Source organism: Schistocerca serialis, chromosome 1 (genome assembly GCF_023864345.2).
Source record: "Schistocerca serialis cubense isolate TAMUIC-IGC-003099 chromosome 1, iqSchSeri2.2, whole genome shotgun sequence".
NCBI lineage: Eukaryota > Metazoa > Arthropoda > Insecta > Orthoptera > Acrididae > Schistocerca > Schistocerca serialis.
In genome coordinates this window covers 313,298,715-313,325,703 of record NC_064638.1, presented here as the reverse complement: position 1 = coordinate 313,325,703, position 26,989 = coordinate 313,298,715, and the positions used below count along the sequence as shown (strand labels likewise).

The 26,989-nt window shown below is 42.4% G+C and overlaps 1 protein-coding gene across 3 annotated transcripts in view; it reads left to right on the top strand.

Moving 5' to 3' along the window:
- LOC126469658 (leucine zipper putative tumor suppressor 2) overlaps positions 1-26,989 on the top strand; it is a 1,134,623-nt gene that overhangs the window by 944,691 nt on the left and 162,943 nt on the right. The window contains exon 1 of one of the 3 annotated variants that reach the window (XM_050096811.1): positions 6,110-6,172. The exons of the other annotated variants lie outside the window; for them this stretch is intronic. Within the exon in view, the coding sequence (XP_049952768.1) occupies positions 6,146-6,172 (27 nt within the window). The 5' untranslated portion in view covers positions 6,110-6,145. Of the gene's footprint in view, positions 1-6,109; positions 6,173-26,989 lie in introns of those variants that run through there. 3 annotated transcript variants of the gene reach the window in all.

Genomic DNA, 26,989 nt, shown 5'->3' with positions numbered 1-26,989 from the left:
GCAAGAGGTGTGCTTACTCTATGTTATTGTTAGCAAAACTTTATACTAACTGATTATGCAATGCAACTCCTAATACCAATAAAGAAATACAGTCACTGCAAAATACATTTAGCCTCTTAGGCACTGAATCCTCTAGCCCTGTTCAATACTGATAACTTTGGTTCCTGTGCACATAAATTATATTGTCTTAACTCTAAAGCAGCAATGGTGGAACGCGATATATTCTGGTCTCTCTCAAAAAATATAAATATGCTCAGCGGTGTGCAGTGCTGGCTGTGATACATTGAAATGCACATTAAATTGTTTTGGTTGATAAATGAAAACATTTATGAAAAATCTAAGTTCTCTGAAAAAATATATGACCTGGATTCTGGTGAATTACTAATACTGAGTCTTCTGAGCAAAATTATATTACAAGTTAAGTTTGTCTTTTCAAAAACATTTGGCAGTTGAAGTTACATTTTACTGATTGATCGACAAACAATGAGATTTATACAGCAAGTATTATCTAACCTCACTAATCCAATGTAAATGCAGATCATCAAATTACATATAGCTCTGTTAAAAAGTGTTAGAAGCATTACAAAAGTGAAATATCTCACTAGCATTTTTATCAAATCAGTTTCGTACATCCTGGGGTTACTCAACAATTAGAAATTACCAAAAATGGTTCAAATGGCTCTAAGAACTATGAGACTTAACGTTTGAGGTCATCAGTCCCCTAGACTTGGAACTACTTAACCTAACTAACCTAAGGACATCACGCACATCCATGCCCGAGGCAGGATTCGAAACTGCGACCGTAGCAGCAGCGAGGTTCCGGACTGAAGCGCCTAGAACCGCTCGGCCACAGCGGCCGGCTAGAAATTATCAGCCAACTCATCTATAGTAAGGCGCTGTAAAACAAAACTCATAATTATTTAACGTCTTTACCTTGCTTGCTTGAAGACTTCTGCTTCCATGTTCAACACTATTGACATACCTACATTAATCTAACACTTGGTGACTTCAGACAGCACACCACATAAACAGCCCACTCCATCGTCTTTCGCTCACACACAGTTACCTACAACTACGAGGGTTATTCCAAAAGTAAGGTCCGATTCGCCGTAACTATTGAAATTTGGCGCCAATGACAAAACACGCATGCGCGCCGACTCCCGGCAAGCCTTGCGCGTCAAACGCCGCCATTCGCTTTGTTACTGTTGCTGAGTGTAGTTCACAGTGTCACTTTACAATGTTTAAGACAATTGATCAGCCCGCCGATTGTGAAGTAAGGGCAGTGATACGGTTTTTGTCTGCAAGAAACAATTCAGCGGCGGAAATCCATCGGCAGATTACTGAAGTGTACGGTCCTAACATAATGAGCGACAGTAAAGTGCGCAAGTGGGTGCGAGCTTTTAATGAAGGACGGGATAATGTGCACGATGAACCACGGTGTGGCCGACCATCAGTGATTTCAGACGATTTGGTCAATGCGGTTGACAAAAAAATTCGTGAAGATCGCCGATTCACTATTACAGACGTAGACATGCATTTTCCGAATGTGAGTAGAACAACTTTGTACAGAATTGTGTATGAACATTTGAAGTTTCACAAATTGTGTGCCCGTTGGGTTCCCAGGCTGCTTACTGAGCCCCAACGAATGAAAAGAATGGCTTTTGCTCTTGATTTTTTGGAGCGATATCATAAGGAAGGTGACAGTCTTTTAGACAATGTTGTCACAGGGGATGAGACATGGGTTTCTCACATCACTCCAGAGTCTAAACGTCAGTCAATGCAATGGCGTCACACGTCATCGCCAGTCAAGGTCAAGGCAAAGCAGACAATCTCAACACGTAAGGTTATGGCGACTGTGTTCTGGGATAGACGTGGAGTATTGTTAGTCGACTTTATGGAGAGAGGAACAACGATTAACAAAGCCGCCTACTGCGCTACCCTGACTAAACTTCGACGTGCAATCCAGAATAAGCGACGTGGTCTTTTGTCGTCTGGAATCTTGTTGTTGCATGACAATGCCAGACCCCACACTGCAAATGAAACGCAAGCTCTGATCAAGAAATTTGGATGGGAACAGATGGACCATCCTCCTTACAGTCCGGACCTGGCGCCAAGTGATTTCCACCTGTTCCGTTACTTAAAGGAGTTTCTCGGCGGCAAGCGCTTCGACACAGATGATGAAGTGAAAGAAGCAGTTAAGGACTGGTTATCGTCACAGGCGGCCGATTTCTATAACATGGACATTTAAAAGCTTGTTGAACGATGTGACAAATGTTTAAATAAGTATGGAAGTTATGTAGAAAAATAGATAAAGATGTAAGGAATGTAAATAAAACAATTGTTTTGAAAAAACATTTTAGTTTTGATTTTTTTTTATAACCGGACCTTACTTTTGGAATAACCCTCGTATGTGCCAAGCGCTCTCGTACTCCAACACTACAATGTCAGACCAGAAGCAGTACCTTTGGCTCTGCGATCGTGCACAGTCAGCGATCAGCTTTATGAAGCCTATCAGAGACATACATCGTTTAAGGTATACTATTTTCATTTTAATTTATATTAATATTCTTATCATATTGCCGGCCGCTGTGGCCGAGCGGTTCTAGGCGCTTCAGTCCGGAGCCGCGCGACTGCTACGGTCGCAGGTTCGAATCCTGCTTCGGGCATGGATGTGTGTGATGTCCTTAGGTTAGTTAGGTTTAACTAGTTCTAAGTTCTAGGGGACTGATGACCTCAGATGTTAAGTCCCATAGTGCTCAGAGCCATTTGAACCATTTTTTTTTTTCTTATCATATTCTGGTACCACATACAAGTGTGCCCCAGTAGACTCATTTCAACGTGTTTTACGTAAGTTCGTTGGCGCTATAAAAGAAATCAGTGTTTTTTTTTCATTTTTACTACAACATCCCTCTGTTTGACGTTACAAATCAACATTTTTCGAAAAAAAATCTGATTTAAACATTGACAATTTAAATTTCACTACAAACACTGTTTACTTTGAAGTAACAGACAGGGAGATAACTACGAAGAACAGAAACTTTCCGTATGTTATCCAAGCCTCTATATAACCTCAGTCAGTTGCTAGACAGTTCGCCGCTCCCAATTTTCAGGGAAATCTAGTAAGACACTGGTCGCATACGCAGACAGATCGACAGTTATGAGGTAATGCCCGATTGATTTGCTATGCACGTACTGCACAGATAACGCGGGCACGACCGTAACTGGCCAAAGCTCCTAGGAAATCTACCTTAGTCTACTATTGCTTACGACAGTGTACAGTAGCCTACAACAGTTTTGCAACTCTAGTGACGATACTTGGTGCTGTAAAATACGAGCGTACCCTAATATGAGGGGCTGAACTGGAAAAAACGCGCTGAGGGTCTGCTGAAACGTTTGAGTTTAGCTACTTATGCTATTAGGGTCATTGCAAATTTTGGCGATATATTTATGAGTAAATTAGCTTACCACGCCTATTTTCATTCTCTACTTTCCTATGGCATCATATTTTGGGGTAACTCATCGTTGAGTAAAAGAGTGTTCATTGCACAAAAGCGTGTAATCAGAATAATTGCTGGAGCTCATCCAAGATCATCCTGCAGACACTTATCTAAAGAGCTACAGATCTTCACTGTAGCCTCACAGTATATATATTCACTTATGAAATTTGTTATTAACAATCCAAACGAATTCAAAAGTAATAGCAGTGTACATGGCTACAACACTAGGGGAAAGGATGATCTTCACTACTCAAGGTTAAATCTAACTTTGGCTCAGAAGGGGGTAAATTATGCTGCCACGAAAGTCTTTGGTCACTTACCTAATAGCATCAAAAGTCTGACAGATAGCCACATAGCATTTAAAAGGAAATTAAAAGAATTTCTTAATGGCAACTCCTCCTACGCATTAGATGAATTTTTGGATATAATGAGTGGGTAATTTCCCCAACCCCCACAAAAAGTTAAAAATATTAAGTGTCATGTAATATTTTGTGTAATGTAATATCTTGTATAGACACCTTTAATTAACCTGACACGTTCCACATCATTACGAAGTGTCGTATTCATGATCTATGGAACAAGTACTAATCTAATATAATCTAGTCTAATTACGAAGTGCAGAAATTCAGATAAAGGGTCAACACTTTGATGACATAACCGACGTTCGAACTATTGTGACGTGCTAGTTGAACTGCATATCAAAGGTGGACTTTTCAGACAGTTTTACTTCGTTTATGAAGGTTTGTACGTTTTACTCAGTGGGGGGAGACAATGTAGAGCACCTAAAACATAAAAGTCACTATTTCAATTTTTACTATTTTTCATTAATCCAGTCTCGCATCTTTACGACTGACGGTGAAGATATAGTAAACAGCAGCGAACTAGGAAGCCGAGAAACAGCTGCCGTATCGCGGCTGACTACAACTGGAGGAAGCCAGTGCAGAAGTGCGGGTGAATCTTCGACCATAAATACTAGTAGACCGGCCTTGGTGTGCAGAAGCTATAGGGCTGGTGTGGCTCCAACATAAACCACGCGACTGCTGGCATAACGTGGCGGGATTTCAAATCAGCGGTCTGCCATCCTATGTTTGTATCGTATTTTCCACACATTTCTCAAAAAAATGGTTCAAATGGCACTGAGCACTATGGGACTTAACACCTCAGGTCATCAGTCCCCTAGAACTTAGAACTACTTAAACCTAACTAACCTAAGGACATCATACACATCCATGCCCGAAGCAGGATTCGAACCCGCGACCGTAGCGGTCGCGCGGTTCCAGACTGAAGCGGCTAGAACCGCTCGGCCAACAGCGGCCGGCCACATTTCTCAATTGACTGCCAAACGCTTCCAACAAAAATTACTTTTATTTGCGAATAATTATGCCAGAACTACATTTGACCTGGATTTGTTCACAGTACCATTTACAGATTCTAACAAATACATCGAATGCCACTCTGGTGGGCAGCGGGAAGAAATTACTATAAACTATCAATTAAAGTAAAATGTCGTTAAAATTCTTTTAAACAGTAAGAGTGGGCTCGTGTCAAAACTTTAAACACTGAATTCGCCGCGTTTTGAGCTCTAGTCACTTATAAAAGAATATGGGATATGGGAATTATGTCAACTATAGGTACCAAGGTTGTCGACTTTAGGAGCAGGTCCATTCTAGAGTATCAATTTTAGGTGCACTTCAAAGGTTCAGTTCCCACTACGATATTTTAGATGAAAGGTGAGACTTTAAAGTTTCAGAAAATAATTTTGGAGCCTAAGTTTAAAAATGACAGACACTGTAAATATAAACTATAAATATACATTGTAAATAATAACTAACCTATCAAAAGACTTCTCCGCGAAGTGCTTCGAGCAAAGGCGCGTATGTGCAGATGGTTTAAAGATTTTCCGTTTCAGGGCCTGTATCCAAAGCTGCCTTCGGTTTTCATCCGTAGGGAACCTATGGGTAGCAACGGGTAGGAACAAGAAACAATTATACTTACTTCTGTAACCGAATTATCACAGATACTTTCCAAAATGTAATATGAGTCAGACTGCAAGGCATCACTTTCAACACTTTAATTTACGTGAACTCTATTTCAAGTGTAAAAAACATATAAAAGTCACTTCAGCAGATTTCAATAAACGCATCTGCACTATCATAGAAACGCTTACACCTGAAATGTAATGTCATTTCCCCCGACAAAACGCTGAGCACATCCATAAGCGCAACACGAAACAACCATGTTTTGCCAACATTCACGTGACCTTAGCCCAGAGATTTTGTAGCCACGAAAATGACGTCAGGGCCAGTCTATTATATTTATGGTCGAAGGGGTGAATGAATTATGGAGACTGAAAGGTGGCGATACGTGGCAGGAGGGAAGCGGTTGCCAGTAAACGGGCAGAAGCCGCTGGGTGGGCAGCCGCGGGTGTCACTGCTGGGCAGCCTTGGGACAAGGCCGCTCCCAGCCGCTGCCTCGCCGGCCACTGGAGCAGTGCTGGCGGCGGCAGCGCCCTGTCCCAAATGCGCCGGCGTGGGGGGTGGGCGCCGCCGCGCGCATGCGCAACGGCAGGAGCGGGCAGGCACGGGCCGGCCTCTGCAGTCTGTTCGCGGCAGCGCGCGGGACATGTAGGCGGTCCGTCTGCGAGCGGCATGGGACTCGGCATTCCGCGCTCCGAGGTGAGTGCCACGCGCTCCGCCCTCACATTTTCGACCTCTCATTCGTCTGTACCTTGACATTTCTTTTATACGTTGATAGTTCGCAGAAACCGATCACTGTTACACTTTCAATATATTTTATTGGCCTTAACCGTTTTCTGGTGTTTCGATATCCACCAACAGAAGTTACGTATTTAGGGGAACATAAACAGAGATGGGGCCCCTACACGGCCACACTAACGTGGTGATCAGACCAACGGTTCTACTGTCACCTCTGTCAACATGTTAGTTATCTAGTATGTGGATCACAGGGTGCTGGGCTGTGATGTTATCCGTGCGTCTGGGTAAGACTACGCATTAACACGGTCCGTCAGGTGATAGTGGACGAAACGCGAGTGAGGGTAGTGATTTCAAGAGCAGAGGGGAAAAAAGCGCCAAGGCTCGTGCCGTGGGAAAACAGCAGCGGCTACCATTAGTCGAAAGCAAAAATCGAGTCAGCGTAAGTAATATTGTGAAACATGAGCTTCTCTCAGAGTATCGAATGTTCAGTTAACCTAGGGGAATGCAGGTGGGTAAAAATCGCTGTGCTTAGCAGATCACGTTCATTTTTGTACATTATAATCCATGACATCCTGCAGATTCAGTTTACATTATACAAAACTCGTTTCACGTGAGTCCGTCGGCTGCCGTGGCCGAGCGGTTCTAGGCGCTTCAGTCCGGAACCGCGAGACTGCTACGGTCGCAGGTTCGAATCCTGCCTCGGGCATGGATGTGTGTGATGTCCTTAGGTTAGTTAGGTTTAAGTAGTTCTAAGTTCTAGGGGACTGATGACCTCAGATGTTTAGTCCCATAGTCCTCAGAGCCATTTGAACCAATCACCTGAGTCCAAGGGTAAAATGAATCCATATACGAATAGATGTATTTTTAAAAGTTGCATTTATTATTATGTCACTCTGTTTCTTAACAAATTAAGACATTCGTATAAAGTGCTAAATAAAGTGTTTTGAAATATGACTTGGGGGTTGAACTAAAGGGGGGGGGGGGGGAGAGAAAGGGAGGCGGGGAGATATTCACTACAAACACCACGAAAATTAAAATAAAAAAGTTGCCATAACATTGAAAGCCCCATGTTGTTGTCTTCAGTCCTGAGACTGGTTTGCTGCAGCTCTCCATGTGCAAGCCCCATAGTGTGACAATAACTGCGTGTTGCTTTACCCCAACTTCCGTTCAGTGACTTGTGGTGTCTGTATTTACAATAATACCTTGCTGCATTTCTTATGACTACCGTCGTAGAAATCAAAACTGAGAATAGTATACGTCACTGTAATTGTACATTCGTTTAGGCAGCTATTATTCGATAAGCTAAGCGATCTTGGAATCGTATAAGCTCGTTAGTGCTGTAGAGAATAATTTCGCTTTCAGTGCCAGTGAAAATTCGTTAATTGTCGAAGGAAGACACGTAAACCTGTGTAATAACTTGGCACAGTAGTTATTTACCTGACAGACCTCACTATTCGCTGCAGTATCGGAACATACATACTTATGTTTTGCGGGAGAAATTGCGGCCGTGATGTCATTTTCGCCAGCACCGCAGCTGGGTCGACCAACAATTGTCGCACTGCCATAGTTAACGAGCTTGGTGTTTACGTAAACACCAAGTGTAGCACTGGTCAGCGTGGCTCGCGATGTTTACAGAATTTTACCCGTCCTTCAACCACCACCACATCGTTCGGACAGTTATTTGTGTTGCGCTCTTATTCAAGTATTTTATACACTGTCAACACGGAGCAGTTTAAGCTATCTGCGCTACTTCGTCGCGCTTTACGGAACTTGTGGAAGGAAAGTACAGTTAACGGTTAGCGCAGATGTACTGTCTTAATATTCTTATTACGGGAAGCACTAGCGCTGTAATATTTCCCATTAACGTGGACTAGAATTTGAGACTTAAAGCGGCTAAGAAAATTCCAGTTCTGCGTCAGAAACTTAAACAGCTTTCCATTCGCTCTTACACTTCCGTGTATCCAGTTTCACACTGATAACTTCACTATTACACTTTGCAATTCTTCTTTGATCGTGAATAAGGCTGTGGATGACGTAGTATGATATTGAAGATTATAAACTGTTTCACATGGACTTAAAATTCTCTTGCAGCCATGATTACTGTCACGTAAGACGACTGTTTCCGCTCTAAGACAAAAATGTTTGAGAATTATATGGTATTTATACACAAGAATGTGAATATAGTGTACGAAGAAATGAATTTTTCTCACTCCGTATGCGATTACGGGGAAGGGCCAATACAGTATACGCATTTTATACAGATTTTAGGAGTACCTACTTAAGAATAAAATATATCCTAACGGATATTAGGAGAGGATCTAAATATGAGTATAAATAAAATAAACCTATCGTAGTTTTTTGGTATAACATTATGCTCTGACTCGATAAATGAATAAGTATCCTTGGTATGTCCCCACATTATTCTCTCTCTCTCTCTCTCTCTCTCTCTCTCTCTCTCTCTCTCTCTGTGTGTGTGTGTGTGTGTGTGTGTGTGTGTGTGTGTGTGTGTGTGTGTGTGTGTGTGTGTGTGTTTTCATATTAAACGTTAGACTATAACTATTTCAGTTTACAGACTGGAGAACAAAGAATAGCATTATTCTATTACATACTTTGATTGGTTTCGCATTGTATCTCTCCACTTCCTATTTTTACAGTTTTATTATTTTTATTTGTATATTGATATCCTGTCTCTTCTCGCAGCGATAGGACTGGAAACGGAGTCCAGCTAACGTAGAGGGTCCGTCTTCGTTATGGAATTCGTCGAAATAGTAACTCGGCACTCCGCTGACTGAGGCATCCATTATTTCTGGGAAGTGTCTGGGCGAGTTTGCAGCGTGGGGCTACTGCATCACGGTCACGGCTTCGTGGGAATCTCATGATTCAGATCTTGATCGTCACTCCACGCTTCCGCGGATTATGCTTCCCATAACATGGTTACGTCATCAACTCTTATGTATTAGTTTGTTGTTGTTGTTTCGGTACGCCAGTAGTTTGCACGCTGCAAATAAGGCAGTTGATATCCATCTAGCGGCGAGCATTAAACGGTCTGTATGTTACCCTGCCGCAAGGACAAGGATATTGCTCATTCTCATATGTAATTCACAAGAGACTTACAGCTGCTGCTACTACTACAAGAAAAGTCACTATAGTTTAAAAGCTACAGTTATCGCAGAAAGGACGGGTTCTAGGCTTTGTGTTGTCACTCGTGGTGCATATTTCCACAGTTGCATTATATTACTTCAGAAAATGTAATGCCTGTAGCTGAAGCATGCGAACATGAGCTATACCGACTAGTTGTATAGCATAATAAATCAAACCTAGGGCACTTTACACCCCTCATTCTCATTCAGAGTGCAAGAATCTTATTCCTCGCAAGTAGTCCTTAAATTCTCTCTTCTACGTTGAAGAAACAGTTTATCCGTCACGCGTGTGAAAAGTGAGGCAATTTCTCAAGTAAGAATGCGCCAGGTATCGACAAGGTTCTGTTTGATTCCTTTCGATGAGAGTAAAGATAGGCAAGATCTCAACAGTAGGACTTACTGTATGCGAAACGACTTGGGGCTGAATCTGGCCAGTCGCTGCACAAAGTAGCACATGCCATTTGAATGTCCCAACCCTTAATTTCACAACTACAGACTCACTTTCAAACAACGGAAGATGTTGGAAGTGAGACCATCTGCGATCAATTACCGCAATCATTGCCTCATGCCAGGCAGAACATGTGGCAGTAAATCATCTGTCTCTGCAGTCATTCTTGAGAAGATAGGAGATACTGAGGGCCATGAGCGCAGAAGCGGTCACAAACGCGACACAACAGTGTCGGAAGACATTCGATTAACACTCGTGGATGGGGAACAGTATTTGGCTTGTTCTATATCTTTACGAGCGTTTGACAGCGTTTGGTCCTAGATAAGTGTAACATTTGTGCTAGAAATATATTACTATCGAGGAAGAGGATGACCGACGGTGTGGACACAACAGCACTGGAAGAAGTACGGACCATCAAAGCCAGAAAAATTGTTCTTTCGTGGCTCCGAAATATGTGAACATAGCGTTACCACGTTTTTACTCCCAGTTGAAACGTCCCCTTAGAAAAATTTAGAATGACAGTGCTGGAAAAACTCTTACGTTATTTGATGCAGAGACCGCTGAGCAGAACTGAGCGTACCCAGACATTTCTCTCTTTACTTATTCTGATCATCACTAACCTGACACACAGTATTTTAGCGCAACGCAATCTTTCAATAATCTCTACAAAAGAATGGCCCTGACTAACAATAACCTTTATCTTTCATGAATCACTTACCTCACAAAAATCTTCGTTACTCGAACTACTACAATATAGCGAGCGCCAATACTACCAGCTGAATAAAAGATTCTAACTTCTGATAGGCATAGTTAGGAAATGGAAGATTTTGACAGAGAACAAACCATGTATTTACCTTAATAGCATATATATATATATATATATATATATATATATATATATATATATATATATTTTAATTGGATGTCACACAAATTTTTATATATATAAATTTTTGTGACATCCAATTAAACAAATTTCCTCTTCCTGACGGACACATGTCCAGATCGTCCTCTCAAAACTCTGGCATCTCTCCCCACACCCACCACTGCTGGCGGCTCACCTCTAACTGCCCAACGTTACGCGCTGTTCACATCCAACTGCCCAGCACTACACAAGCGAATATTCAAACAATGAGTCCAACCAGCCACAGACTGCATAAAGCGCAGTCAGCGATTTTCATACAGAGCACTACGTGGCGTTACCAGCATAAAAACCTAAACAGCCTACTTACACAGTTTGTGCTAGCACAGTTGCTTGATACTATTTTCTCATGACGAAGCTTTTTCTCAATGGGCTCGCTTCATACACGGCATGGTACAAGCCATGCGATTCAACCGAAAGCTGTGTGCCACATTTCCAACGCTTGTACCGTACGAGATTCGTTTGAAAGTATTGCAGGAAGCAATGTTGTTCCAGATCTGGATAAATGCTCTTGTTGTATATCTAAGGAAATGTCTGAAACATCCTACATCCATACTTTGCAAGCCACCGTACGATGCGTGGCAGAGGATACCATGTATCACAACTAATCGTTTCCTTTCCTGTTCCACTAGCAGACAGAGCGAAGGAAGAAGGAAAGCTACTGTCTATACACCTCCGTACGATCCTGGCTCCGTATGAGCCCTAATTTACATTCGCCGTCCCTATGTGAAATGTATGTTGGCGGCAGTGGGATCGTTCTGCAGTCAGCTTCAGAAGCCGGCCCTCTCAACTTTCTCAGCACTGTCGTTCGAAATGAATGTCTTCTTCCCTCCGGGGATTCCCACCTGAACTCCCGAAGCACACCCGTAACACTTGCGTGCTGATATAACCTGTTGTTGTTGTGGTCTTCAGTCCTGAGACTGATTTGAGGCAACTCTCCGTGCTACTCTATCCAGTGCAAGCTTCTTCATCTCCCAGTACGTACTGCAGCCTACATCCTTCTGGATCTGCTTAGTGTATTCATCTCTTGGTCTCCTCTACGATTTTTACTCTCCACGCTGCCCTCTAGTACTAAACTGGTGATCCCTTGATGCCTCAGAACATGTCCTACCAACCGGTTCCTTCTTCTTGTCAAGTTGTGCCACAAACTCCTCCCCAGTTCTGTTCAGTACTTCCTAATTAGTTATGTGATCTACCCATCTAATCTTCAGCATTCTTCTGTAGCACCACATTTCGAAAGCTTCTATTCTCTTCTTGTCTAAACTATTTATCGTCCATGTTTCACTTCCATACAAGGCTACACTCCATGCAAATACTTTCAGAAACGACTTCTTGACACTTAAATCTATACTCGATGTTAACAAATTTCTCTTCTTCAGAAACGCTTTCCTTGCCATTGCCAGTCTACATTTTATATCCTCTCTACTTCGACCATCATCAGTTATTTTGCTCCCCAAATACCAAAACTTATCTACCACGTGAAGTGTCTCATTTCCTAATCTAATTCCCTCAGCATCACCCGACTTAATTCGACTATATACCATTATCCTTGTTTTGCTTTTGTTGATGTTCGTCTTATACCATCCTGTATTTTGTGTTTACAATTCCTTACGTTGTATCTCTACGCCATGGGAGCTTATTACTGTGACATCCATGTGGGACTCCGTGCGATGATGGACGGTATGGTTGTAAGATTCTACTGCGTGACCAATTTCTTAAACGTGGAATTCAAAACGTCGGCCTTCCTTTTGCTACCTCCTACTGCCAAATCAGACTGGCCAACGAATGACCGAGCCGTGTCCACACAGCATTTAATGCTATAGTAATTAAGCCTTTATCGTTCGTTGTTCGTGTAATCCACCGGTGCAGAAACTATGCCCTCAACTCTCGGGGATGAGATGGAAAAGCTGTTGAGAGACTGAGCTGCTGTTCAGCAGAGGTGGGCGTCAAATAACAAAGTTCAGATTTTGAAAAGCATTTCTACATACAATTACGCCCTATATTCCCTATAGGAATTTAAGGATATAGGACCTGGAGAGCATCAGGGAACGACAGACAAGAATGGGGGAAAGAAATACAGTAGATGAAGAATGGAAAGCTTTGAGAGATGAAATAGTGAAGGCAGCAGAGGATCAAGTAGGTAAAAAGACAGGGGTTATTAGAAATCCTTGGGTAACAGAAGAAATATTGAATTGATGAAAGGAGAAAATATAAAAATGCAGTAAATGAAGCAGGCAAAAAGGAATACAAACGTCTCAAAAATGAGATCGACAGGATGTGCAAAATGGCTAAGCAGGGATGGCTAGAGAACATGTCGAGGCATATATCCCTAGGGCTAAGATAGATACTGCCTACAGGAAAATTAGAGAGATCTTTGGAAAAAGAGAACCACATGTCTGAATATCAAGAGCTGAGATGGAAAGCCAGTTCTGAGAAAAGAAGGGAAAGCAGAAAGGTCGAATGGCGATGTACTTAAGAACAATATTATGCAAATTGAAGAGCATGTAGATGAAGATGAAATAGGAGTTACGATACTGCGTGAAGAGTTTGACAGAGCACTGAAAGGTCTTAGTCGAAACAAGGCACTGGGAGTAGACAACATTCCATTACAACTACGGATAGCCTTGGGAGAGCCAGCCCTGACAAAACTCTACCATCTGGTGAGCAAGATGTTTGAGACAGGCGAAATTCCCTCAGACTTCAGGAAGAATATAATAATTCCAGTCTCAGAGAAAGCAGGTGTTGACAGATGTGAAAATTACCGAACTATCAGTTTAATAAGTCACGGCTGCAAAATACTAACACGAATTCTTTACAGACGAATGGAAAAACTGGTGGAAGCCGACCTCGGGGAAGATCAGTTTGGATTCCGTAGAAATGTTTGAATACGTGAGGCAATACTGACCCTACGACTTACCTTAGTAGATAAAGGAAGGACAAACCTACGTTTCTAGCATTTGTAGACTTAGAGAAGGCTTTTGACAATGTTGGCTGGAATACTCTCTTTCAAATTCTGAAGGTGGCAGGGGCAAAATACAGGGAGCGAAAAGCTATTTTCAATTTGTACAGAAATCAGACAAGAATCGAGGGACATGAAAGGGAAGCAGTGGTTGGGAAGGGAGTGAGACAGGATTGTAGCCTTTCCCCGATGTTATTCAGTCTGTACATTGAGCAAGCAGTGAAGGAAGCAAAAGAAAAATTCGGAGTAGGTATTAAAATCCATGGAGAAGAAATAAAAACTTTGAGGTTCGCCGGTGACATTGTAATTCTGTCAGACACCAAAGGACTTGGAAGAGCAGTTGAACGGAATGGACAGTCTCTTGAAAGGAGGAGATAATATGAACTACAACAAAATCAAAAGGAGGATAATGGGATGTAGTCGAATTAAGTCGGGTGATGCTGAGTAAATCAGATTAGGAAGTGACACACTTAAAGTAGTAAAGGAGTTTTCCTATTTGGGGAGCAAAATAACTGATGATGGTCGAAGTAGAGAGGATATAAAATGTAGACTGGCAATGACAAGAAAAACGCTTTTGAAGAAGAGTAATTGGTTAACATAGAGTATAGAATTAAATGTCAGGAAGTCCTTTCTGAAAGTATTTGTATGGAGTGTAGCCATGTATGGAAGTGAAACATGGACGATAACTAGTTTAAACACGAAGAGAATAGAAGCTTTTGAAATGTGGTGCTACAGAAGAATACTGAAGATTAGATGGGTAGATCACATAACTAATGAGGTTGTCGTCGTCGTCGTCGTCGTCGTCGTCTTCAGTCCTGAGACTGGTTTGATGCAGCTCTCCATGCTATCCTATCCTGTGCAAGCTTCATCGTCTCCCAGTACCTACTGCAACCTACATCCTTCTGAATCTGCTTAGTGTATTCATCTCTTGGTCTCCCTCTACGATTTTTACCCTCCACGCTGCCCTCCAATGCTAAATTTGTGATCCCTTGATGCCTCAAAACATGTCCTACCAACCGATCCCTTCTTCTAGTCAAGTTGTGCCAGAAACTCCTCTTCTCCCCAATTCTATTCAATACCTCCTCATTAGTTATATGATCTACCCATCTAATCTTCAGCATTGTTCTGTAGCACCACATTTCGAAAGCTACTATTCTCTTCTTGGCTTAACTATTTATTGTCCATGTTTCACTTCCATACATGGCTACACTCCATACAAATACATTCCGAAACGACTTTCTGACACTTAAATCAATACTCGATGTTAAGAAATTTCTCTTCTTCAGGAACGCTTTCCTTGCCATTGCCAGTCTACATTTGGAGGAGGTATTGAATAGAATTGGGGAAATGAGAAATTTGTGGCACATCTTGTCTAGAAGAAGGGATCGGTTGGTAGGACATGTTCTGAGGCATCAAGGGATCACCAATTTAGTATTGGAGGGCAGCGTGGAGGGTAAAAATCGTTGAGGGAGACCAAGTGATGAATCCACTGAGATTCAGAAGGAAGCAGGTTGCAAAAGGAACTGGGAGATAACGAAGCTTGCGTAGGATAGAGTAGCATGGAGAGCTGCATCAAACCAGTCTCAGGACTGATGACCACAACAGGAACAGCACACACTTACCAACCTGGCATAGTCTCCTATGGCGTCAACAGCATTTCCAACTCTAAACTTTATTTCTCTTCTTCCTGAACCGCGTCTTCGTCACTGCGGTGACGAAAATCGTGGTATACGTACTAATATCGTGGCGGATCTCCTTTAATGCAGCATGGACTCGTTGGTAGTCTCCTGGAGATCTACTGAGACATGCCGCCTCTACAGCTGTCCATAATTGAGAAAGCGTTGCCGTTGCAGGATTTTGTGCACAAAATGATCTCGCGATTATGTCCACCAAGTGTTCTACGGGATTCATGTCGGGCGACCTGGGTGACTAAATCATTCGCTAGAACTGTCCAGAATGTCCTTCAAGCCAATTGTGAACAACTGTGTTTGGGAACTTGAAGTTCTTGAATGGTTGAAAATGGTCTCAAAACACCCGAACATAGTTATTTCCAGTCAAGAGTCGGTTCAGTTTAACCAGATGATCCATTTCGTGTACACACAGCCCACACCACAATGGAGCCACCACCAACTTGCACAGTGCCTTGTTGAAAACTTGGGTCCATGGCCTTCTGGGGTGTGCACCACACTCGAGTACTACCATCGGCTCTCACCAACTAAAATCGGGACTCATCTGACCAGACCATGGTTTTCCAGTCGTCTAGGGTCCAATTGATGTGGTCACGAGCCCAGGAGAGGCGCTGCAGGCGATGTGCTGTCATGATAGGCACTCGCCTCGGTCGTTTGCTGCCACAGCCCATTAACGCCAAATTTCGGGGCGCTATAGTAACGGATACGTTCGTCGCACGTCTCACACTGAATTCTGCGGTTATTTCACACAGTGTTGCTTGTCGTTTAGCACCGACAAATCTATCCAAACGCCTCTGCTCTCGTCGATAAGTGAATGCCGCCGGCAACAGCGTTGTTCATGGTAGGAGATAATGCCAGAAATTTGGTGTCCTCGGCACACGTTTGACGCTGCGCATCTCGGAATACTGACAAGGGAACCTCCCCATCGCACCCCCCTCAGATTTAGTTGTAAGTTGCACAGTGGATAGGCCTTGAAAAGCTGAACACAGATCAATCGAGAAAACTGGAAGAAGTTGTGTGGAACTATGAAAAAATAAGCAAAATATGCAAACTGAGTAGGCCATGCGCAAGATAGGCAACATCAAGGGCAAACTGAACTCAGGAGCGCCGTGGTTAGCGTGAGCAGCTGCGGAACGAGAGGTCCTTGGTTCAAGTATTTCTTCGAGCGAAGAGTTTAATTTTTATTTTCAGTCAATTATCGAAGTTCAGACACTCACACATAATCAACTTCGCTCTCCAAAATTCCAGGACATGTTCAGATTTGCTTGGACATATGCAGGATTTGACGGTCTACACATGGAAAAATTTGAAAATGTTAGAAACATATGTATGACAGAGCACACGGAAAAGTGTGCGACTGTGAAACTGTTGGATTCATTTGTTACAGTTTATGTGACAGTCTTATGTTTTCATCTGTTTTTTGGGAGTAATTATCACATCCACAAGAAAACCTAAATTGGGCAACGTAGAAGAATCTTTTTACCCATTCGCCAAGTGTACAGGTAAGGTGGGTCGACAACATATTCCTGTCATGTGACGCACATGCCGTTACCAGTGTCGTATAGAATATATCAGACGTGTTTTCCTGTGGAGGAATCGGTTGACCTATGATCTTGCGATCAAATGTTTTCGGTTCCCATTGGAGAGGCACGTCCTTACGTCTACTAATCGCACGGTTTTGCGGTGCGGTCGTAAAACGCAGACACTAAACTTATTACAGTGAACAGAGACGTCAATGAACGAATGGGCAGATCATAGCTTAGCGAAAATAAAGAAATTAAAATTTTCAAATGAGGGAGTACTTGAACCAAGGACCTCTCGCTCTGCAGCTGCTAACGCTAACCACGGGTCCACGACGCTCCTGAGCTCAGAATATCCTTGACGTTGCCTATCTTCACATGGACTACTCAGTTTGTATATTTTGCTTATTTTTTCATAGTTCCACTCAACTTCTTCCTGTTTTCTCGATTGATCTGTGTTCAGTTTTTCAAGGCCTATCCACTGTGCCAACTTACAACTAAATCTGAGGGGGGTGCGATGGCGAGGTTCCCTTGTGAGTTGCCTAACGGTTTCCAAAATGGAAACCGTGTGTATCACCTGAGTGTACTGTAGATGAGAGCTCGGCCAAGTCACTGCCCTTTTGTACCTTGTGTACACGCTACTACCGCCATCTGTACATGTGCAAATCGCCACCTCATAACTTTTGTCAGACACGTTATGTGCTCTCACAGTCGCATTTGTATTCTTATCTAACCGATTTTTACGAGTACATTGCATAGTATCACAGGGCTGCATTTTGATCCAAGGATGATTCTGATAACGATTCCAACTAGTCATTTAAAAATAAAAATGTCCCAAAAATATTAACAAATACAGATAGATTAGCACGCCATTATAATCTCGATCTTCATCAGTGTACGGCGGTTTCGTATATTTTATCCGAAAGTCTGTCAATTTATTATGATAATGAATTAGATCTTTATGAAGTTTCTCCTTTGGTCTTCTGACGGCTGTGACCAGTGTACAAAGTAGTTGGTCAGTTTGGTATCGATGAGATACTAGAACTATAGAAAAAACATTCTCATCTATTACTGGCAGAGTCTTTAGTGTCTCTAGTAGAATATCCACATGTGACGAAATGGCTCTGTAACTGTTTTTACTGTTTTGTGTCTCCAGTGGGATGAGAAGATGAAAGTTAATCCGATAAATCCAGTATTTCAGACAGTTCACAGCAGCTAGTCGTCTCGCCGTATAGCAAATGTTGTAGCTGAATGTAATTAAAAAATACCTTAGTCAAAGTAGCAGTGGTATTAGTACCCAGGCAAAATGCTTAAAAAATCTCACCAACGATCTTGCAGTCAGAAAAATCACAGGTTTTATTTATGGATACGTGGGCCGATCGATTAGGGCTTCTGCAGTAATACGTTCTTACTGAGTGAGTGCAAGGAGGTTGCAGTGTAATTAAAACAATAAATCGAAATGATATTCTGTATTTTATTGTTTAAAAACAATTTTCTGCAGAACAATGATATTTAGTTGGTTAATAGCAAGAGCTGCTGGCGTAGCATTAGGCGACTCACAAAACAGCTGCTGTAATAGCATATGTTACTCTCGTAGATGAAGTAAGTTCCATAAGATCGGTATTTAGAGAACAGGATAATGAGTGGTTATATAGAAGCGCATTTCCCACATAAAATGGTGGCAAATACAGGGCGGCAATACTATATACTGTGTTCTTGAAAATTTTTGGGCGTTTATACCTATCTACTATCGTTCACGATGGTCAAACACATCTTGTTTTCTGTTGCGCAACGTTTCCTGTCAAGTACATTTCGAGCAGCAAGGAGAAACGATATTACTGACCAGTGTCCAAAGATTTAGCTGCTTCTGAAGCGGTACGAGTTGCGGTGTTGACTTGTGTAGGTGACCCAAGCAAATGGTGCGAGGTCTCGTCTGTATGCCAAATGTCACCAGTCCTGCTTAGCACATTCTACCTCTGTAAATTATACTTGGAAAAAATGGAGGGAGGCATGACAATAATTCGACCATGGTTCATCGCTAACCTCGCGCTTCTACATTTTTTCCTGTTACGGAGACGATTCACATTAATTTGGGAGAGTTGATAAGCAACAAGGGGGCGATATTTCACCAGTAATAAATTACGATATTTTCCGTTTAGGCACTTTCGCGGAATACACTGGTAACGACATACGAAATAGTACTGACAGCCTCGAAATAGGACACTTCACAATCATGTCGTAATAATGCCCTCACGAGTTGCCTCATTCACGATATCGTAGTCAAATAATCCATACGATAAAGCAGAGTCGTCTCACTATTCGTAAATTTTAATGGGCTGACTATCTGTAGAGTATAAACAAGTAAATAAGGCGAAGGAAACTGAGATATTACAACATTAGGAGTCTCGCTGTTGAACACCGGTCGATAACAAATAGTGCAATTTGCTTTCCACCTGTAATTAGGAATATGAAAGATCCGTTTTTCTCTCTAGCGTGCAAATAAAATTTCCTAAACTTTTAACTTGGGATAGTGCGATTTTGCCCAGCTGGTTCGTCTCTGTCATGGTAACGCAATGATAAGATACTGTTGCCTGAGGGTATTATGTGCTGTAGGTTACCTCGAACTTCAGCCAGGCAGAGGCTTCATAAACTGATCTTCCTGCTAAGATGGCACCTCTACTCTTGCTGAGTATGCGCTGCCATGAAGTACTGTACCACTAACAATGCAAGGAATTTCATGAGCATTGGTGACAGGATCCCTCCGTAATCCGAGCTTGTGCTTCGTTTCTAATGACCTTGTTTTCGACGGGACGTTAAACACTAATCTCCTCCTCCGCCTCCACCAAGCTTCGGTAATTTCCAGGAATCGACGAACGTCGATACATATCGAAGGTCGAGCCTTGAGATGTTGGCATGAGAGACAACAAAAGACGAACTTACTGAAAACAGAAATATATTACATAGTATTGTACATCAAGACGAACATCGAGAATAAGTTACTACATAGGTGTAACAGTTTTATTTGATATTAATGGAGACTGAATGGGAAAGCTAAAACTAACATTTCCTACGGATGTGTCATGATTAGTATGTGGTTGTGCAGGAACTTAGAACAGTTTGAACTACTGAGACGGAAACGATCAGTAATTATATTTATAACGTCGTTTGTCGAAAACATTTGTCACGACGTCCGATGACAAAGCTGTAAGCATGTTGGCGTCTATTTATTCCTCTAACTTACCCGTTCAGTTTCCATTAACTAAACGGAACAATTACACCCAAGTAGTGATCGGTTCTCGATGTACGTCGTGGTGCTCATGAGAGACCTCTAAGCATGTTGCGTCTTCGTCTACGACAAGTAAAATTGATCTACTTACGCAGCTTGCAGATGCTGCATCTCAGCAATAACTATCGAGAGTTAGACTGTGCACATCTCCGCCGACGTACAGAAGGCTGCCAGTGACCCATCATTGTGCGCGAAAAACGGGGAATCACTTCACTGTGTGTAAAGCCCGATTTCGAGAGTAATGCCACTGCCTATTTGTAGCGAAAAGCTACGTCTCAATAATTTTACTTTCAGAGGTGATAACTGTTAGTGACTGAACTACGATGGTTTGCTGAATATTTAGTTTGGCACCTTGAAACCACGTGCTGGTGCCTTTGCTAATTATTCTTCTGCATTTTTTGCACTTGAGCTGATAAGGATAATTGAGTGACTTTCCTCTCGTACAGGGTAACTGAATTTGCGACGCCACAGTGCACGTAGTTTCTCGCATGGCGACTAGGAAGCAATTCAGACTCCCAACAAAAGTCCAAATATTTCGTTGTATCGCTCAAACCTGGAATCAAATCCTTCCATGTAAAAGAATCTGATACAGTCACTATGCACTGTAGGGTTAGTGACTTGTTTTCAATACGTTCGTCTTTTGTTCTCTCTCTCTCTCTCTCTCTCTCTCTCTCTCTCTCTCTCTCTCTCTAACATCTCGAGAGTCGAGCGTTCGATATATATCACTCGCAGTGAGGCCACGACTTCGATGAGCACAATTTCTTGGTAGTTACAGAGGATTCAAACCGTCACTAATAACCTCACCTTACCTTGTAAAAGTTTCAAATGGTTCAAATGGCTCTGAGCACTATGGGACTTAACTTCTGAGGTCATCAGTCCCCTAGAACTTAGAACTACTTAAACCTAACTAAGGACATCACACACACCCACGCTTGAGGCAGGATTCAAACCTGCGACCGTAGCGGTCGCGCGGTTCCAGACTGTAGCGCCCAGAACCGCTCGGCCACATCTCTGGGAAAGGTTAAAGCGAAAAATTCAAAACCCACAGCTTCAGGAACGACGCTGAGGTGACAGTTTCAGTCTGTCGAGAAGTTTGCAGCTCATGCAAAGAATTAGTGGCAAGTTGGAGGTCTGAACTTGCTCGTAGGACTTACCGGGTGGCACAACTGGTGTCGCAATGTTTACGAAAGACAGCCAGCCAGGAAGAGTCGCAGTTTGGCACACTAAACTGGTGCAAATGTTCTAGAAGTTTTGATATTATTGGTGAAATACTGTTGGCGATACCTAGCTTGTGGCATGTTCGCTTCGTCTACTTTCTCATAATGCGGAACTGATGCTGTGCTCTGTTTAAATTCTCTTCTTTGATGATGAGATGTGTCGGTTTTTCCTTCAGTTTGTGCCTTGTTGATGTCGGCTTTGCGCTTCTAACCGCTTTTCACAACAGACGTTTGTGATCACCATTCGTTCTGGATTTACCTACTGATTGCTTTTCCTGTAATACTTCTTTCAGAGATATTTAGAAATCTATTTTAGCTAATGATGTGCTCAGTCAGTTCGCAGTTCGATTTTCCTTCTTTCCTGTACTGTTAACAAAAGATATTTCTCTACAGTTTCCTGCGGTATTTGGTGATTGGATTTTTCCTGCACAGAATATTCTCCGTGTATTTCCGAAACACTATTGGGTGACGCAGTGGTCATCACTCTGGGCTTGAACTTGGAAGTGGGGTACTCATGCTTCAGATTTTCAGCTGGTTCGTTAAATTAAGATGAATGACGAGATGATTCCTTTGAAAAGGACACGTGCGATATCTTTCCTCGTGCTAGTCCTGTTCACTATCGTTCCGCTTCTAGTGAGCTCTTTATCGAAAGGAAGTTAAAGCCTAATATAACATCGTCGTCTCCGTAGCCGCCGCATTCCAGTCTTCTTGTATCCCTGCAAGCTGTACTGCAATACGTCGCGGACGACAGCCCTGGAATCCACAGAGCAACTCCTGCCATTCCGCAGCGCCCATTATCAAACGACCCTCACCTCAGCAGATTCCGCCGTGGTATTCTATCATAGTTATTTATGTGGTAAGTTCTTCGTGGTCACTCATTCCCCTCTTTCCCTTGAAGACAAATGTAATTCACCTCATTGGATCCTTTCTCGCAGTTTTTTCACTGACGCCATAATGGTTCTTCCCTTTCGATGTTGTTTGTAGCTCTATACCCTATTTCAACTCTTTCGTATTCCGTGTTGTCTGAAGTGAACGTAGTGCTGAGAAACATTTCCCCACGGCCACAGTGACCGCTAAGTCGTCTTTCTGTTTCGATCAGATGTAGTTCTGTAACAAAACTGATCCTACCCCTCAAGAGCAGCATGTACACTCTTTGACATAAAACTTGACCGGCGGCCGGCCGCTTCAGAGGCTAAGTCCGCGCCGATCGCGACATGGGACAAAAAAACTGGCCAACTCGCTAATTCTCTAAGTCCGGTTATCTGCACAATCTGGCAACACTGTAGACTGCGGCACTTCCTGGAGGAAAACTTGTCCCATGATAGAGAAACTCTAGGCTGATTACGCCTGTGGTCTAGCGGTAGCGTGCGTTGTTTCTGTTCGTTATGTCAGTGGATCGAGAGCAGCTGGCATAAAATATTTTTATAGCCTCTTCTGTCTGAATTCTGAAGACGTGAATGTAATGGTAGCGCAGATTCAATCTATTTCGCTTTGTGACACACCGATATCAAAATTTTATCCAGTAACGATTTTGCGGCAGATTTCCTGCAGAATGTCCTCCTCTGGACGCCGTATGCGGCAAAGCTCCGGGATCCATTTGCTGGCTACTGGCAGCGGCCGTGGCGACAGCAGCGGCGCTGCACTCCCCCGTTCTCTATCAAAAGCGCCTGCTACCGCTCATCGCTTTTGATGATTTAAAACGCTTTATTATTAAATGTTGCTCCACAGAAAATTTCTACAATTTCTATTCACGCTCAAAAGCAACGGAGACAGACGCCCTGATTAGTAGGCGGGTATTATATTACATTAATCGGCAAGAGCTGAGTATGGCCCGAAATTAATTTTATAGACTGGGACGAAATGAAACCACGTCACTACATTCGATGAATTTATAAATGCTTCATACCTCGTTTCTTTTCCTTTCAAACTCAATAATTTGTGCAACTTTTGGTCAATGTTTGGATGTTTTCGTCAAGCCAGAGTGAGCGTCTGTGGTGTAAAGTGTATTACAGTTCTTGTTTCATTCCTTATGGTAAGTCTATGCGATAAACTATGTGAATACCTTGCAATGCATGCTCTGTAGCAGTGCAGGAACACTGCATATTTGGAGTTCATGAAGTATTTATTGTTGATCGGAAGTGATAGTTAAGGTCATCAGATTTAAGCCAGAAAAATTTGTCGTTTTCAAGGTTTCAGAGAACGGAAAGGAATTGCTAACGCCGGTGTTAGAAAACGTCTACAGTTAAATGCTATTGCAAAAATTTAGAAGAAGGGAACTATATTAATGAATATGTGCACTTCATAAACAACCTTCTGACATGTTAGACCTATATGACGAACAAAGCTCAAATTTATATCGTTGACAGTCGGTTTGAATCTTTTCAGGGTGTATTTTACTGTGAAGCACCTTGGAATTTGCAAAGCAGAAATCCATGATATTAACTTAATTTACTAAGTCGAAACCGGACGAAGATTGATGTTTAAAGGCATTCTTCAGATTTCGCATAAGAAATTTTTACTAGCAGCTTACAACTCCATTAATTAAAATGGAAAATAAAAGGTTGCAGTCAGCGGCTTCTACCGTGATTCGAACTGCTATGTCTTATAGTACAAGCACTGCAACGCACAAGGGAACCTCTGAGCTAACGACACACTGGCTGCCAGAGGCGGAATATAGTCACTGCGATGTTGCCTGAGCCTCAAAACGCAACCTTAAACACACGAACAGAGGAGGTGGAGATTACTGTTTTAACGTCCCGTCGACAACGATGTCATTAGAGACGGAGCACAAGCTCGGATTAGGGAAGGATGGGGAAGGAAATCGGCCGTGCCCTTCCTAAGGAACCATCCCGGCATTTGCCTGAAGCGATTTAGGGAAATCATTGAAAACCTAAATCAGGATGGCCGGGCGCGGGATTGCACCGTCGTCCTCCCGAATGCACACACAAACAGGTGTTACTTATGTGAAGAACGCCGTTCTTGGAGTCCAGAAATTAAATATACTTTCTAATTGTGTCATCTTGCAGTGGATTATATCGTACGAGTCTTCGATGTGGAAAACGAATGTCAAGTGAATTTAGCGAGGTAACGCCGACCTACACCCGGAAATGCACTATCAGAGTGTTGACAAATACTTGCTACGACGCTGCCATTTCTAGGCTCTCTGACGAGGCAGCTCTTCAGCGAAATGCTTGCCGTGATTCTCCGATACGGTTCTTCAGAGTGGAGACACGCGCGCACGTTTGCTTTTTATGCGGCGTTCTCCCTTGATGGTTTCTGACGTCGCCTTGTGGGCTATGTATACATATGAGACATTCAATTATCATTAATCCAGAATCATACAAGTTTCAGCTTCCGGCGTGGAAGAAGGCTGTTGACGCCGACATTATATCATTTCAACGTAGGGAAAGCAAAACGGATCATTCAATGTTTCTCATTCAACATAAAGCATGTGAGATAATTTTCCGTAACGTTCATAATCATCTAAAAATACAAACGAAGTAAAAATACACCGAAAGCTTATTCGAATTGAATATAACGCTTTGCACCTCGATGTCGAATTTGTCCACTTGCAATCTTTTGCAGCATACACATAGAATGTCATGATTACCACGAGAATGAAGAAATATGTTGGTAAGGATGGAAGCAAGAAGAGACGCAGTCAACAAATATTCTATTCCTCATGGCATTCATTTCATTTGACACGTAAGAAGAGGTAAAGCGGGAATTTACTTTCGTTAACACGAAAGATATGCCGCACATATTGATAACGAGGAAGTCTGCGTCTTCATACGTTTCCTCCTTGAAATCTGTATGCTCTCTTATATACTAAGTAGCCCGATCATTGTTTCAGTAATGTTACCCTCTTGTTTGACCCCGTAACGATGAACAGATTCCAAATGCATGTCTCCCTTCCTGGGTTGTTTTTTGTGTTTTATTGCTTGGAATTCCTGAAGCAGACCACTGTGCCTTCCCCCCTCGTGGGTTAGGTCTTAAAACTAAACCGCTTTGTATCCAATGGCATAATTTATTCAGACAGCATCAGCATAAGACTATCAAACAAAGCCTTCCATTTACAGTTGCAGCACTCTAACCAGCACTGACCAAAGTGTAATCCACGGTCATGGTCCTAAATTACCAGCTGTCTGCTACTGTGGCAAAGTCCGTACTACACTTTCGATTCCGCAGGACCATTTTATCTGGTAACACTGTGTAGTTGCACAGTTGTGCTACCAGGTCTGTCCTCACACTGTCAACTTTATGTATCTCACTTCTCCTGTAGCGTAGATCACGAGGAGCCGAAGTAAATGAGTGTATTCTGCATGACGTAACATTCAGTATTCCCTTCTTTCATAGCCACTCTTCATGTGCATCGATACCAAATAGGAATGCGAAAACTCTTGCGAGTGAGAGAATGACAATAACAATCTTAACAAGAACAAGCAAATAATGAATGATGTTTATTCCAACGCAGAACGAGAATGGCTTTAAATATAAAAATCTGTATCTATATCTATATCCATATCTATTGATCTTTGAGTTGGCACAATGCAAATATATTCTTAGCATTTAGTTACTGAATTTAGTTCGGGATGTTTGCAGAGAAAAGGAAAAGTCGGTACTTCTCGCTAGTGTAATATAATGTGAACCAGCAACTACCCTTTCCTTAGAACACGACTCAAGCAGGTCCCCAAGTAGGTACCAAGGCACTGTTGCATTCTGTTCCCTGACATTGCTCTGATGACGGTTAATGCAGATAGTTCCGATTATGAAATACAAAACGTATTGCAGGTTAGTTCCTAGGATAGTAACATTAAATTTGCGTTGTAGACGGCACATGAACGTGACGACTATCCATATTACTCATCAATATAAAAAGACAATATTTTGGGAATTTAGCAGGATTACTCAAAATGAATTCTGAAATTGGGTGACTGACTGCACAGGTGCTAAACTTCGTCAAGAGTATACGATGTCCTAATCGCATTAGGAATATGAAGACCGTCTTCGACAGCTCGCAACTTTCACATTGCTATCTCCACCCTACTCCAGACAGCCCTCGGTGGAGTTGCACTACGTTGCCGATGTTATGGAAGGCCTTCAAACCGACAACAGACCACATATTGAAAAATACAAGCGAATTCTCTTGCAGCGTAAGCTTATTGTAACTAATCTAAAAATTATTGGAGAGGAACATTGTCCTATTCAAAAAAAGTAAAATGTTACACACTGTTGACGTCAAACGGACATTATCTATGTCCTGTCTTGTGTCCTACTCATCTATAATATCAAGTGTACTATGAAAATGATTATATATAATGGATGATAGGGTAATGCATCGATACCAGATGGTGGGGGCCGGTCGGTGTGGCCGTGCGGTTCTAGACGCTTCAGTCTGGAACCGCGTGACCGCTACGGTCGCAGGTTCGAATCCTGCCTCGGGCATGGATGTGAGTGATGTCCTTAGGTTAGTTAGGTTTAAGTAGTTCTAAGTTCTAGGGGATTGATGACCTTAGAAGTTAAGTCCCATAGTGCTCAGAGCCATTTGAACCATTTGAACTATTTAACACAAAATGACATTAAAAATTAAAGTTATTC